This window comes from Rattus norvegicus, chromosome 14, assembly GCF_021556685.1.
Source record: "Rattus norvegicus strain SHRSP/BbbUtx chromosome 14, alternate assembly SHRSP_T2T, whole genome shotgun sequence".
NCBI classification, from domain to species: Eukaryota; Metazoa; Chordata; class Mammalia; order Rodentia; family Muridae; genus Rattus; species Rattus norvegicus.
Window position 1 is genome coordinate 90,446,246 of NC_141547.1, and position 14,477 is coordinate 90,460,722.

General features: G+C 41.0%; 2 protein-coding genes across 10 annotated transcripts in view; one reads left to right on the forward strand and one right to left on the reverse strand.

Moving 5' to 3' along the window:
* The window catches only part of Zpbp (zona pellucida binding protein), a 195,698-nt gene extending 191,301 nt beyond the window's left edge, over positions 1 to 4,397 (reverse strand). For 3 of the 7 annotated variants that reach the window (XM_087584112.1, XM_087584114.1, XM_087584115.1), the window contains exons 1-2: positions 2,673 to 2,838; positions 526 to 606 (exon numbers count right to left, since the gene is read on the reverse strand). Coding sequence is in view for 4 of the 7 variants with exons in the window: in XM_087584109.1 (XP_087440235.1) it covers positions 526 to 606; positions 2,673 to 2,976 (385 nt within the window). In the remaining 3 variants the exon portion in view is untranslated. Of the gene's footprint in view, positions 1 to 525; positions 607 to 2,672 lie in introns of all 7 variants that reach the window. The other 4 variants (XM_087584110.1, XM_087584111.1, XM_087584109.1 and 1 more) reach the window with 3 other exon arrangements.
* Positions 2,698 to 14,477, forward strand: part of Spmip7 (sperm microtubule inner protein 7) — a 55,092-nt gene continuing 43,312 nt past the window's right edge. For 2 of the 3 annotated variants that reach the window (NM_001401548.1, NM_001401549.1), the window contains 1 exon segment: positions 4,524 to 5,310. In NM_001401548.1, coding sequence (NP_001388477.1) covers positions 4,740 to 5,310 — 571 coding nt within the window. In that variant the 5' untranslated portion in view covers positions 4,524 to 4,739. 3 annotated transcript variants of the gene reach the window in all.

Consider the following 14,477-nt stretch of genomic DNA (forward strand, 5'->3'; position numbering starts at 1 on the left):
AGGAGTGCCTGCTACATGACAACAGGTGCCTCGTGACAGCATGATGAGTGACGGTACAGAATTAGAGAGGGCTGACAGTTGTCAACCTCATCAACTAAAAAAAATAAATAAATTAAAGGTGTTTCGTGGCAAGAAAACCAACTCAATAAAAATTCAAAAAGTTGCGGCTGCACCTCACGTGCAGACTACTCTGAAAGTACATATCCAAAATCTTTATTGTATTTAGATCTCACCTGGAAATTATTTTAGCATATTTAAGCTCCCCACATTTTATACCATAGTGAGGAGTGCATACAAGTAAAAAAAAAAAACACTACAAGAAACCTCAGATTAACTTTTAGAAATAACTTTTCTTTGCACACAGGATTGTCCTTGGATGACTCCAGCTTTACAGCTTTACAGAAACCATTTAATTCAGCTCGGCAGGAGGAGAGTAACTGGGGAACGTGAGACTTTTCAGCAGGTCTGCTAAACTGTAAACAGAGGCTAGTAAATTCCAATTATTCAAAAGCTGTTTATGAGTACCAGGAAAATGTGTTGATCCCACTATTTTCAGCGTATCTTGAGTCAAGCGAAAACCTCTTGGCACTCGAGCCAAATGTCCAACTGTGAAAAACAGAAGGAAAACAAGGGGTCAAAGTGTGTCTTGTCTTTAATTCCTAAGTATTAAAATAAGAGTATAATTTTTCTTGACTCCGTTTCGGGAATTATGGCTCAGTCTCCTATGACATGTTACCTATGGTTCTGCATCTCCCTTAAAGAATGCCATATACCTGTGGCTTACCCATTATAAATCTTAACACGGCCTTCCTGTGTCTGCTTACAATATCCTCCCACCTTACAGGACCCGTATCAGAAACCCCTCCTCCCTCAGACTTCCTGCCTGACCTCATTAATCGGCTGTCATGGGACACAGTTATTTATCCACATGCATCACTTTCCTCGGAACAAACTGTACTGATGGAAGCACTCGTGTTTAAGAATCGCTTGCAAGTGCTACACCTTTGAGGTGAAAACTGTGAAGAAAAATAATTTTGAAAAACATCCTGAGAGTCTTCATTCATTGTTGAATGAGCATAGGGTGGAGTGTTGCCCGAAAACAGAACTAATGGGAAACGCAATGCTATGCCTACTGGTAAAGCCTTAATCCCAACGAGCCTTAACAGCAAGCAAGTCCAGAGGACAGAGCCCGGCATTAAGGCCACAGCAGAGGTTAAATGCAAATTCTGCCACATGGTTACATCAGGAAAGTTACTGAAAACTACAAGTTTGAAGCTTTTCATCTGCAAAATGAAACTGGCGAGTAATTCCAGCCGTACAGGACTATCATAGGAGCTATGAAGTCCTATATAATTATCAGCATTTACTATTAACAGTTTACATGTTAAGATACTAAAAGTGTATCCTACTTCTGATAGTCCTTAATGGAGAAAAAAAGGCAGGCAATATTTTTAAACAAAAACACAAACTTGCATTACCAGGTGCGAGGCCAAGATCCATACTCGAGTGCACCTTTTTCAGGCAAAATGATTAAACAATTTATCCTCACAGAACTCTTTGTGCCCGACGCTTGGACTTTATGTAAGAGTAATCTTCATATCCCTCTCCCAGTTCTAGTTTGCTTTCTGTTTCTGTGATAAAAACCATGCCCCAAATCAACTTGGGAGAAGGGTTCAAAAGGGTTTGTTTCACCTAACAGGTTACACACCATCCAGGAAAGCAAAAGCATCAAGGAAGGACTTAAGCCCCGACTTGGATACAGCAAGTTAAGCAGAAGCTACCAGGAATCGTGCTTGCTAGCTAGCTTCCTCTGGCTTGTTCAGCAGGCTTTCTTACACTGCCCAGGACCACCGGCCCAGGGATGACACCACGCCCAGAGGACTAGTCCTTCCCACATCAAAATCAACTAAGCAAATACCCCCACAGACGTGCTCATACGTCAGTTGGATAGTCAAATCTTCAGTTGAGATCTCCTATTCCCAAGTGACAACAGTGTGTGTCAAGTTAACAAAAACTAGTAAGCATGTCCCATTTCTTTCCTTTATCCACAGTATCCCTTTCTTCACACTTCTACATCTGTATCCTTGGTTTCTTGAATAAACTTTAACTCTGACAAGTGTATCTTTAGTACATTTATTTAGGATCTATGGAACATAGATTATTGTTAGTGAGTCTATAATTTCAACACACACAGCAACCAAACCCTTCTAGCTAAAGTGCCAATCTAGTTCATTTCTTTCTCCACTATGTTTTTAGAAACTGGGATACCTGTTTCCACCTCCAACTACACCCTGCATTTTACATCCAGAACCAACAGAGGGCGCTCCACTCTCAAGGATGTCTAAACGCTCACTGGGCTCACCGCACAGATTCGGTACCATTAATCGCTATATAGACTCGCTCTGAAACACAAGGCTGGCAATGAGCCACGGGCTTAAGTTTATTAAGGCACTTTTAATTCAAAGTTCGGATAATCCTGGAGCTGGACCTCCTGCACGACACTGTGCAAATGTGGCCCTCTTCAAGATTCCTACACAAAACAAGGCTCTTTGGTGCAGTCCCAGCCAGAGAGGGTTTCTTTGTGTAAACGGAGTCACGTGACACGGGACCAACGCAATTCTCGTGAGGAGCCGCGGCAGCCAGAGCTCCCGCCATGCGGCGCCGAGCCTCACCTGCAGGGGGCGCCCGCAACAAGGCGGAGAGCACGACGGCGGCCAGCGACAGCGCCGAGAGCACGGAGCCCGAGGCCCTGGCCCGCCGCCGGCCCCGCAGAGCCGGGCCCGGGGCCAAGGCCTCCATCCACACGCCGCCGACGGCCGAGCCTCGGCGCAGAAGGTCGTTACCTGGCGCGCGCCCACCCGCCGCCGGAAGTTGGCGGACGGCGGGCCGGAAGGACGGACCGACGGACACGCCGCCACTTCCGCTCGGGTGATCTGCGGGAGGTGTCCTAGCTTGGGACCCCTCTTGGGTACACATGGGAGGCAAGAGGTCGATCCCCCTAGGGGATCCCTTGGCTTCGAGGCCACCGCGCCACTAAGGAAACCCTCCAGAACCTGTCTGGTCTGAGATTCCAAAGCGAGAAGAATCTTGTGTCGCAAAGTTCTAACCTTTGCCTTCCCATGGTGCCTATGTGCAAAGGAAAAGCCCCTCTTAGTACCTTGGCAGTCTGTGTATTGAGTTTCAGCCTTTAGGTGCCTAATGGCAGCAGATCCTGAGAATTGATGACTTGATGGATGTACAGCTCTCATAAAGTTCCTGGCTACAGTAATGCCAACGGCATGAAGTTCCTGACTGCTGTAATGCGAATGATTGTGCATTATCAGTGTGTGGAACTTCATGGAAAATACATGCAGTGAACACCTAGAAGAAATTGAAGATATTGCCTAAAAAAGTGGCATGATGGAAAAACGGAGGAAATAAACCATAGAAGAAATTAACTTTCATTCAGTACTCAGCTTGGAAGACCATCTTCCTCGACTTGGATTCAAGAAAATATGCAAAACCAACTCACACACCATCTATAATGAGAATGTATTTTAAATTGAAAGAGAATTGTGCATCCACTTTTCTGCCTTTGGAAGGACTTAATGATAGTCCGACTAGGATAAAAATAAATTTTATATTGAAAAACTAGAAACAAACAAATTTTTTCACTTTGATATGAAGAGGAGGTTAATACTAAACGGAGTAAAAACTTACTGGCTTTTGTGTTTGGGATAAACTGTGTCCAGGACCGTATGCTGAAAAACTTACCCATTTATTTCAACGTTACTGCTTGTTTTGTAGTATATCTCAAATTTTCAACCATCATCATCATCATAGGTGGGCGTGGCCACATTCTGCTTATACTAGCATACAATTGATCTGATGTATATATTCTTGTAGCTTATCTTATTTGTATTTTTTCTTCATTTAAGGGAGGTGTGAGCCTTTAGCCCTCAAATTGTAATAATTAAATGTAATTGTAGTTCTCATGCAAAACCAAACTGTTTAGTTAAAAACAGTTGTTAGGTAGACTGCTATGCTTCTCATTTAAAACAGATCTTGTTTTTTTTTTATGCTGCCATTTACTGAGATAACATAAATACTTCATTGTTTTCATTCTGGACATTGTGGTAACCCTTAAGGAAACTGCAGATAATTTAACGCATATAAGGATGGACTTTTATTTTGGTTATGATTTATGAGTTATTTTCCTTAAAAATCAGTATAATATATCTTCACTGTTAGTGTGTTTAAATTAAACATATACCATTGTTTATAATTTATTCCAACAAGGAAAGTACTTATTTCTCATTTGTGTGTATTTCGTGTGTGTGTGTGTGTGTGTGTGTGTGTGTGTGTGTGTGTGTGTGTTGGTTTCCTGAGGATTGGAGAAAACAGCATAATGGAAGTATTATAGCACTTTTTCCTGTGGTTTTCCTAAAGAATTACATTATGATGTACATAATAAGTAGTTCCATGGGTTACAGTTCTACCTGTTGCCAAGCAACAAGGGCTCTTTCTGTGAGTTTTTTATGATGATGATGATGATGGTACACTATTGCTATACCGGCCTACCTCCCTTTCAGCAGAAAAAAAAATTACCTTAAGAGTTTTTAAATGACTAACATTTAGAAAGTTGAATTAATAATTTTATGGTAGATTAATCCTAATCTTCCATTACTGGAAATATGGGTTTTTAATAGTTAAAGGGTAAAGAATTATCAAAGGACTTTAATTCATAATCCTCAAAAATAATGAGACAGTCCATGGATATGGAGGTTAAGCACACTCCTGGAAAGATCAGTATCCCTAAAAGGTTCATCTTCTCAGAAGGAAAGGCTATTGAGCATCCAGATTACCCACACTACCATGACCTTCTACAGAAAATGAACATGCCCTTTGTGAAAGGATTTGAAGACAGACATAACTGTGGCAGATTTGAAAAGAAATTCAACCCTACGTTTTTAAAATTCCATCCTTATCCTCCCTCAGTCCTGCCAGACTATCATGTCCACTACCCCTATCCCCCACCATTTGGCAAGGCATATCCATTAGCCCCACTACGTGACGATGTGCCCTTGGGCGACCCCTGTTCGGGATTTATGAGTCCTGGTGGAGATGCTGATTTAAAGCCTGGTGTGGGCAGAGCCATACCAAACCTGGTGAGTTTCCATGATGTGAAACCTCAAAATCGAGTTCCTAGGCCAGACAAAGGATTTCATACAACAATAAAAAGGCAAACGATACTTACAGAAGAACTAAAACAGGACAGGAGATGGAATTCCAGGAAAGTATCAGACATTTTCATCAGGGCAAAACTTGGAGGTAAGTAAATCAATATAGCCTTTATATGTCCTTCAAGTGAGGCAAAGGAGCATGAATTAATTTTTTTTTAATTTTAGCAGTTAAATTGGCATAAATTATAACTGAACAAATTATTTTAAATTAGATTTTAGGGAGGTCTTGTTACAGGTGCTACAATGTACATATCTGCTTGTAAAACGAAATTTTGTTTGGCAAATCAAATGATTTTTAAAATTTAAGTTTAATTGATCAACAGCAAATATATTAAATAATTCATTCTAATTATACAGATAACTTACTTTACCAAAAGAGGATTTATGTGTCTTGTTTTAATTGTATAACAAGCTTCCCTGGTTGTTTTTCTCCCTTGTAATCAATCTGCTGGTTAAAATGTAACCTATTACATGGACTGAAATTAAATGGGAAAGATGAACATAAACTGGGTAAGAACAGGAACTGAAGAGAAGCAAACCCCTCGTAAGAAATGTTACTCTTCCGGTGGCCGAATTATTGGTACTACCGTCATCTGTACCATGATTCTCTGGACAGAGATGTAGTAAAAAAATATCTCCAAAGGAAAACCACAACTTCTTCCTGTGTAGGGAAGTGTGCATGTTAGGCAGGGAGGGAGTGGTAAGAGATTAGCATCTTTGACTATGGGAAAAGGTCAGGCCTTTGGCTGGGGTTGCTTTGGCTTGCAACAGTGTCAGAAACTGCAGGATGCTTCCAGAGTTCATCTTCAGCTTTCACCCAAAACCTTAGAGGATAAAGGAAGACAGCGTGTGACAAAGGGCAAAGCCACTGCGTGTCTGCATAGTACAGATACATTCTATCTGCGATTCTGCCCATGGATGGACTATAGTTATTAGGGACCAAGAAGAAAGTACAAGGAAAGAATGACATCACACCGTGAAAAGGACACTTCAGCATGACTCCAGCCTCACCCTCCAGCTTCTTCTATGCTGGAAGGGAAAACCTGGAGAGGCTTAAGCAAAGGATGAGTTACGCTTTTCATATATCACTCAATTTATGGTTGTCATAAAGCAACCATAGGGAGTTCCTGAGTTATACGATGCCTGTATAGTATTAACAAAGTCAGCATTTTTTAAGAGTTGGGTATTTGAAAATTCTATCTAGAGAAATATACTACTGAGAATCAAATGCAACAAATAGTAAACACTATGTTAGTTGTTAGAAATCAAAAAAGGAACTTGGACTCATAGTTTATTACTAATATTACATCATTAAAAGAAATAAAGTTGGCTGGAGAAATGTCTCCACAGTTAAGAGCACTGACTGCTCTTCCAGAGAATACAGGTTCAAATCCCAGATCACAACTGACTATAACTCTAGCTCCAGGTGACCCAACACACTCACGCCAAATCACATAAAATTAAATAAATAAAATTTTTAAAAAGGAAAGAACTAAAGTCACGTATAGTCATGAATACTACTTACCATGTACGCAGACAAGTCTAGTCAAATATAATTTTAGAAGCAACATTGTCAGTTTTAAAAGTGGTTCTCACCCTGAATTCTCACACTATCATTCCAAGAGACTTTAGGCTAAAGAAAGGACTTATTAAAGGAAGTAGATTACCAAAATGTTCTTTTTATAAATATGGCAATAACAACTTAGAAGCAAATTGAGGACGTATCTGGGCTGTATATTTTACTACCTGGTTAGAATTAAACCTCTTAGTTTAAGCTCCAAGATCAATACAATATGGTTTGACTCCTGTATTTATCAGTTATGACTTGGAGCTACTTTAAATTCTGTCTACCTGTGCATCCTTACTTATGAACTAAGGAAAGTAATACCTAGCATGTTACTAAGGACTGTCTTATACGAATATGATTCATGTACAAATAACTAATGTGAAAAACAGAACCAATGAGGCCAGATACCATAAACCCCAAAATGTTCAGTTGCTTCATACATGAATTGGAAACAATACTGTGTATCTTACAAAATTCTGAGATTTAAAATATATAATGACCAGGGAACTTTCTGGAACCTGGAAGAGTATTCAATACATAATAGCCATTATTATTAATCATTGTCTTCTAACAGTTTCAAAGAGTAATACTTGAGATTTGTAGATTGAGTTCCACATAATTTTCCAGTGTTTCAATGACTTTGAGATCCCTAGAAATGTTTATTAATCATAAATGGCAAGTATATCAGATTTCAGAAAAACTAAATTCACATCCCCATAAATCCTGACAAAGAAAGAAATCTTAGAATTTATTCTACTACATTCAGTATTTTCTGATTTTGTTGTTATTTATTTACGCCCCAAGTGTTGCTCCCTCTCTCAGTCCCTCTTACAGAGTTCTCCCTCCTCTTCCCCTCCCTTTGCCTCTGAGAGGGTACCACCCCGACATCTCCCCTCCCAGGGGCATCAAGTCTCTGCAAGATTAGGTACATCCTCTCTTACTGAGACCAGACAAGGCAGCCCTCTGCTACATATGTGCCAGAGGCCTCTGACCAGCCCATGTATGCTCTTTGGTTGGTGCCTTAGTCTCTGGGAGCTCCCAGGGCCCAAGTTAGTTAACACTGTTGGTCTTCCTATGGGATTGCTATCCCCTTCAGGTCAGTCAATCCTTCCCCTAACTCTTCCACAGGGATCTCCAAACCTCAGTCTAATGCTTGGCTCTGGGTATCTGCATCTGTCTCAGCTGCTGATAGAGCCTCTCAGAGGATTGCCACACACTGTCTGCAAGCACAACATAGCATCAGTAATAGTGTTAGGGATCAGGGCCCACTCTTGGGATGGATCCCAAATTTGGAAACTCACTGATTTCATTCATTTGCTCTCTGCTACATGTTTCCCTTACATTTCTTTAAGACAAGAACAATTTTGGGTGGAAGATTTTGAAGGTGACTTCTTGTTCCATCTCTCCACTGGGGGTCCTATCTAACTACTAGAGGCGATCTCTTTAGGTTCCATGTCCCCGCTTTTGGGCATTTCAGCTAAAGTCACCCACACTGAGATTCCACCTCACACCAATCAAAATGACTAAGATAAAAAAAAAAACTCAAGTCACAGCAGATTCTCGGGAGGATGTGGAGAAAGAGGAGCACTCCTCCATAGCTGGTGGGATTGCAAATTGGTACAACCACTCTGGAAATCAATCTGGAGGTTCCTCAGAAAATTGGAAATAGCTCTACCTGAGGACCCAACTGTACCTCTCCTATACCCAAAAGATGCTCCACCATACCACAAAGACATGTGCTCCACTATGTTCATAGCAGCCTTATTCATAATAGCCAAAAACTGGAAGCAACCTCAACCAAAGAATGTGTGCAGAAAAAAAATGGTTCGTTTAAAATGGAATAATATTCAGCAATTAAAAAGAAAGACATCATGACCTTTGCAGACAGATAGATGGAACTAGAAAGTGTCCTCTGACGATATTTTCTGAGTGAGACCCAGAACATGCATGGTATGTGCTTACTGATAAGGGGGTATTAACCGAAAAGTACAGAATACTCATGATACACCCCCACGTATCCTAAGAAGTTAAACAAGGAAGGCCCAATCCCACTTATGAGGAGGAACAAAATAATCGTGGGAGGCAAACAGAGGGAAGGACCTAGGTGAGAGAGGGGAGGAGAAGGGAAAAGGGGGGTCAGGATCAGGAATGGGAGAAACAGGAGAGAAGCCTGGAAAGCCGGGAGAATGAATGAAAATATGCAGCTGCCAGTGGTGGGGGTTAAGGGGGACCTCTAGAAAGTCCCACATTCAGTATTTTCAATGGATTTTCACTAATATTAAAGCAGCATTACAAAAGCTTACATTGACAACTTTTCCCATCCCCATACTGAATCTTTCCCTCCTTTGTTCCTGAATGGCTCTTTACTGGACACTTTGATTCTCATTGCCCACAGGGCTTGGTTTTCCTTATTATAGATAAAATAAGTTTGTCTACTGCTTTTCCTCATGTTGGACTCCAGCTGACATCAGTATTTAAACATCTCTGTTTATCTTTCCATCTTCCTGTCCACTACTTTCCTTGGGCATTTATAAAAGTATTATATATGGAAGAGGGGTTGGTTAGAACAAGTCCATTATTTCTCACAGTTATAGAGGGTGAGAAATCCGAAATCAAGCAGTCTGGAAATTTGCCTCTTCGTGAAGCCCTCTTCCTGGCTTGCAGATGGCTGCCTACTCCCTCTGTCCCTAAGACGGCAGAGAGAAATGGAGAGCCAATGCATCGTCACTGCCATTGTGAAAGCAGTGTGAGCAATAATGTCATGTGTGGTTCATAAGCATGTTGAGCGTTTAAGCTGCGTGTCATAGGCTTGGCTCACACTTCGAGAGTCTTCGGTTTCACCTTTCAAGTCTGATGACAATAGTGATGGAAAAGATGAAAGATGAAAAAAAAAAGCTCAGTGAAGGGGTTTGCAACCTCATAGGAAGAACCACAGTGTCAACCAACTCTATGCCCCCAAAGCTCCCAGGGACTTAACCACCACCCAGAGAGTACACCTGGACAGACCCATGGTTCCAGCCGCATACGTAGCAGAGGATGGCCTTGTCAGGCATCAATGGGAGGAGAAGCCCTTGGTCCTGTGGAGGCTCGATGATCCAGGCTAGGGAATTCTAGGGTGCTAAGGCAGGAGTGAGTGGGCAGGTGGGGGAGCACCCTCATAGAGGCAGGGGAGGGGATAGGGGGTTTGTGGAGGGCTAGGGAGATAACTTCAAAATGTAAATAAATAAAATAGCCAATAAAAAGGAAAAAACAGCTCAAATTTGTAAAAAGAGGAGAAGGAGGAGAAGGAGGGGGGAGAAGAAGAAGAAGAAGAAGAAGAAGAAGAAGAAGAAGAAGAAGAAGAAGAAGAAGAAGAAGAAGAAGAAGAAGAAGAAGAAGAAGAAGAAGAAAAGAGGAGGAGGAGGAGGAGAGGAGGAGGAGAAGGAGAAGGAAGGAAGGAGGAGGAGGAGAAAAGAAGAAGAAGAAGAAGAAGAAGAAGAAGAAGAAGAAGAAGAAGAAGAAGAAGAAGAAGAAGAAGAAGAAGAAGAAGAAAAGAGGAGGAGGAGGAGAGGAGGAGGAGAAGGAGAAGGAAGGAAGGAGGAGGAGGAGGAGAAAAGAAGAAGAAGAAGAAGAAGAAGAAGAAGAAGAAGAAGAAGAAGAAGAAGAAGAAGAAGAAGAAGAAGAAGAAGAAGGACCTCTATCTGATAAGAAATACATTGATTATTACAACCCAGGACAAGCTGGGTGGGAAGTTACCAGAATAGAATTCAGAGATGACCACTGATTACCTGGACTGTACAGACCATCTCTCACAATCTTTCCTTTGCTGACGTCTCTGTCTGCATTGCTCCCAAATCTTAACTTCAGAATCCAAGATTTGTACAACGGATTAATTCATGGAGCAAAACCATGATCAGAGGACAAAGAAGGCTGTTCTGTCCCTAGGAGATCCCAGAAGGATTATCTCTGGAGACTACCAAAGTCACGACAGCATGCTCGCTTCTGTTGGTCACCTGAGTAAATTACAGTTGTTCCTGGAAGTTTTAAAACTCTCTAATCAAAACACTCCAAAGACATCCATTTACAGTTTAAGTCCAAGGCTTTTCAGTACTGTCCATTCTGTCTCCTGTTTTCCCACCATCTCTGCCATTCCTTCCTAACACTTTGTACAATAGCTGTGACCAGCACTTTGCAGTTTTAACAGCATTACACTTTCACAGACCAGGGTACTGTACATACTATTTCCCTGCCTGTAGCAACTGGTTTTCATCACTTCCCCTTTTTGAAAGTTTATGTCCTATTTAATTTACAAGATTAGATCAGTTGTCGTTTTCAGGAAGATGTTCCTAACTTCTGACGATCTGGTTGGACTAGATAGCCCTTTTCTGCAACCTCACAGAACTCTGGGCTCCATTCTTGTTGCATTTATCACATAGTGGGTTCAGTACTTGCATGTATGAATTTTCTGCTTGTTGTCTAGTACCTCAGAAGTACACTCTGCTGTCATCTTGATATTGTCATTAGCTTCTACTTACAGGACAGCAAATACTTTGAAGGCTATATTTTTTTGTAAAATATATTACATGGGTAGTGTCATAAGATTTCTAATCTATCATTAGATGGGTTGTTGAGATAGTATCTAGAATTATTTTTTGCTACTTCCATGCCTAATACACACACACACACACACACACACACACACACACACACACACACACACACCATACATACACAGATTCCTAGTATTCAACAGTCCTCTTACAGAAGCCAGTTAAACATTGAACTAATTCTCTGCCGTGCTGTAATTATCTAAGTGCATAAATCCCAGAAACAGTTTATCTTCATAAAAATTCACATTGCAGAGACCATTCCTACCCAAATCTCTCAAAGATCCAGTAAAGTAATTAGATAATTCATTATAAAATGCCTAATACCATGTGTCATAGAGGAATGTTGAGGTGTGTGGGGGGGATTAGTTGGGTTTTGGAAATGAGTAATGTTTTACATCTTGATTTTTCCATGTCATGAGTTGGACAACTTAGCTGATATATTAATAGTTTAATTTCTTTCAATTATATCTAAAAACAGACCAAAATTAGATGGGAAGGTTGCAGAAATTCCATTTGAGCTTACACAATGGTACATGGGGATTGAAGAAAGTGCCATAGAACTAAAAGGAAGCTGATAGGCAACTCCAGAAAAGAACTTTTCTTTAATCAGAACAGCTGCGGGGCAGGGAGGCCACAGTCCCTCTGCAGAATGGAAGTTTGTGTACACTTGGTATGTGGGTCTTGGAGCTTTAGAGGAAAAAAAAAGTTAGAGGGCTTTGGAGTTAAGAGGAATCCATCTGAGAGTAAGTCCCCCTGCAGTCTGGAAGTGGTAAATAGCAGGTTTTGTATGTGACTATCCTTATTAGAATTTTGTACAAGTTTAACAGGCAAGTCAATTGTTCTGCTCAGGGCTTTTCAGTCCACCTGAGGCTCTTAGGTCATTAACCCTTTATTCATAACCCTCAGGACAAATGAAAAAAGAAATGGGGGTGAAATTGTTTTCTCATTGACTAGGCTCTGTCCCTAGGACCTAAGGAAGCATAGGTTGTGTTAATTTTATATAGTAGAAAGAGTTTTTTTTTTACTTGATCAGCTGTGATAGATCATGCTATTGCCTTCATGTAGTCCTAGGGAAACATCTACAAAGGTTATAGGACTAAAAACAGCTCATTTGGTTACAGAGGAAAACTGAAATATTGCCCAGAAAGGTAGAAGTGGAGGAGGAAGAGAAATAGGAGACGTAGAAGAGGCAAGCCAGTGAAATGAGGAGAGTCATTAGATAAGGATCACAGAGGTGTGGGGAGCATTAATACGGTGTCTTGAAGGGCTGTGCACATTTGGTAGGATGAATTAGATCAGAATGAGAAGGGTACCAGTAGAGTTGATAATTGGAGAAAAGCAATAGCTTGCTATGTGGGATTTCAGACAGAATAGGAGGTGGTAAGATGTTGGAAAAAAATCAGAGCTGTCTTGGGGCGGGGACCTGTTGTGGGTATATGACGTGAGAAGGGCCAGACATTGTATCAGGACATAGTTTGAGAGGAGTGTGGATTCATAGTGACAAGGGTGCAGGGGCAACCCAGGAGCTGTAGACATTAATGGTTAGATAGCCTTAGCACGTGGATGAGTAAGTAGGACTTGGCCACCTTGAGGAGCTTGTGGGTTCTGTGTAAGAAGTATGCCCAGCTGTTTTATGCAGAGATTAAAAAAAGAGGTGAGAGTAGAAGGCAAAGAAGGATCAAAGTGAAGGGAAGAGTGCCTGAGGCAACAGAGCTAAGCTGCTTGCTGTCCCCTGCCCTCCATCATCTGGCCCAAGGTCTTCAGGGGGCCTGCAGGGGCCCCAGGAACATCCAGCTTAGAACTCTCCCCACCAATCCCCTACCTGCCAGGTCTACCTATGGCACAGCCAGCAGAGGTGAATCTTCTGCTCTCCCCTGTTGTCCATCATCCAGTCCATGGCTCTGCCTGCCTGCCTTCCTGAGGAGGCCTGCATGGGATGAGAGGAACCAGAACCATTCAAGTTCACATGGGGCACAACCATCAGAGGTGAGCAGCTTCCTGTTCCCTGAGAAAACCCACAAGATGGGCAAGCCCTTAGTCAAACTTAACTAAAAGGCAGAGAGACAGTATGCAAATTAACAAAATCAGAAATGAAAAGGGAGACTTAACAACAGACACAAGAAATCTGAAAAAAAAAAAGCTTGTACCCCACAAAATTGGAAAATCTGAAAGAACTGAACTGTTTATTGTCTTGATAGATACCATTTACCAAAGTTAAATAAAGATCAATCAGGTAAACAGCATAAATAGTCTCATAACCCTAATGAAATAGAAGCAGTCATTAAAAGTCTCCCAACCAAAAAAAGACCAGGGCCAGATGGACTTAACACAAAATTCTTCAGACTTTCAATGACGAGCTAACACCAATACTACTCAAACATCCAGAAAATAAAAACAGAAGAAACAGGGTTGGGAATTTAGCTCAGTGGTAGAGTCCTGGATTCAGTCCTCAGCTCCCAGAAAAAACAAAGACAAAATAACAAAAACAGAAGAAACATTGCCAAACTACGAGACCACAAACACCCTGATACTTAAATCACACAAAGACTTATCAAAGAAAGTGAATTTCAAACCAATTTCCCTCATGAACTTTGCTACAAAAATACTTGTAAACCAAATTCAAGAATGCATCAAAGACATCAGCTAGCCATGATCAAGTTTGCTTCATCCCAGGGATGTAGGGATGGTTCAGTATAAGAAAATTGATCAATTTAGTTCACCATAAACAAAGTGAAAGCAAAAAGACATGGTCATCTCATTTGATGCTGAAATCTTTGACAAAACTCAAAATCCCTTCATATTAAAACCTTGGAAAGATCATGGATACAAGATGCAAGGTACATACCTAAACACATATGAAAAAGGAATATGCTAACATCAATTAAATAGCTAATCAAATCAAAGCTAATAGCTAACGTCAAATTAAATGGAGAGAAACTTAAAGCAATCCCACTAAAATCAGGGACAAGACAAGGCTGGCCATTCTTTCCATATCAATTCAATATAGCATTTGAAATTCTTGCTAGAGCAATCAAATAACTAAAGGAGACCAAGGGGATACAAACTGGACAGGAAAAAGTCAAAGTATCGCTATTCACA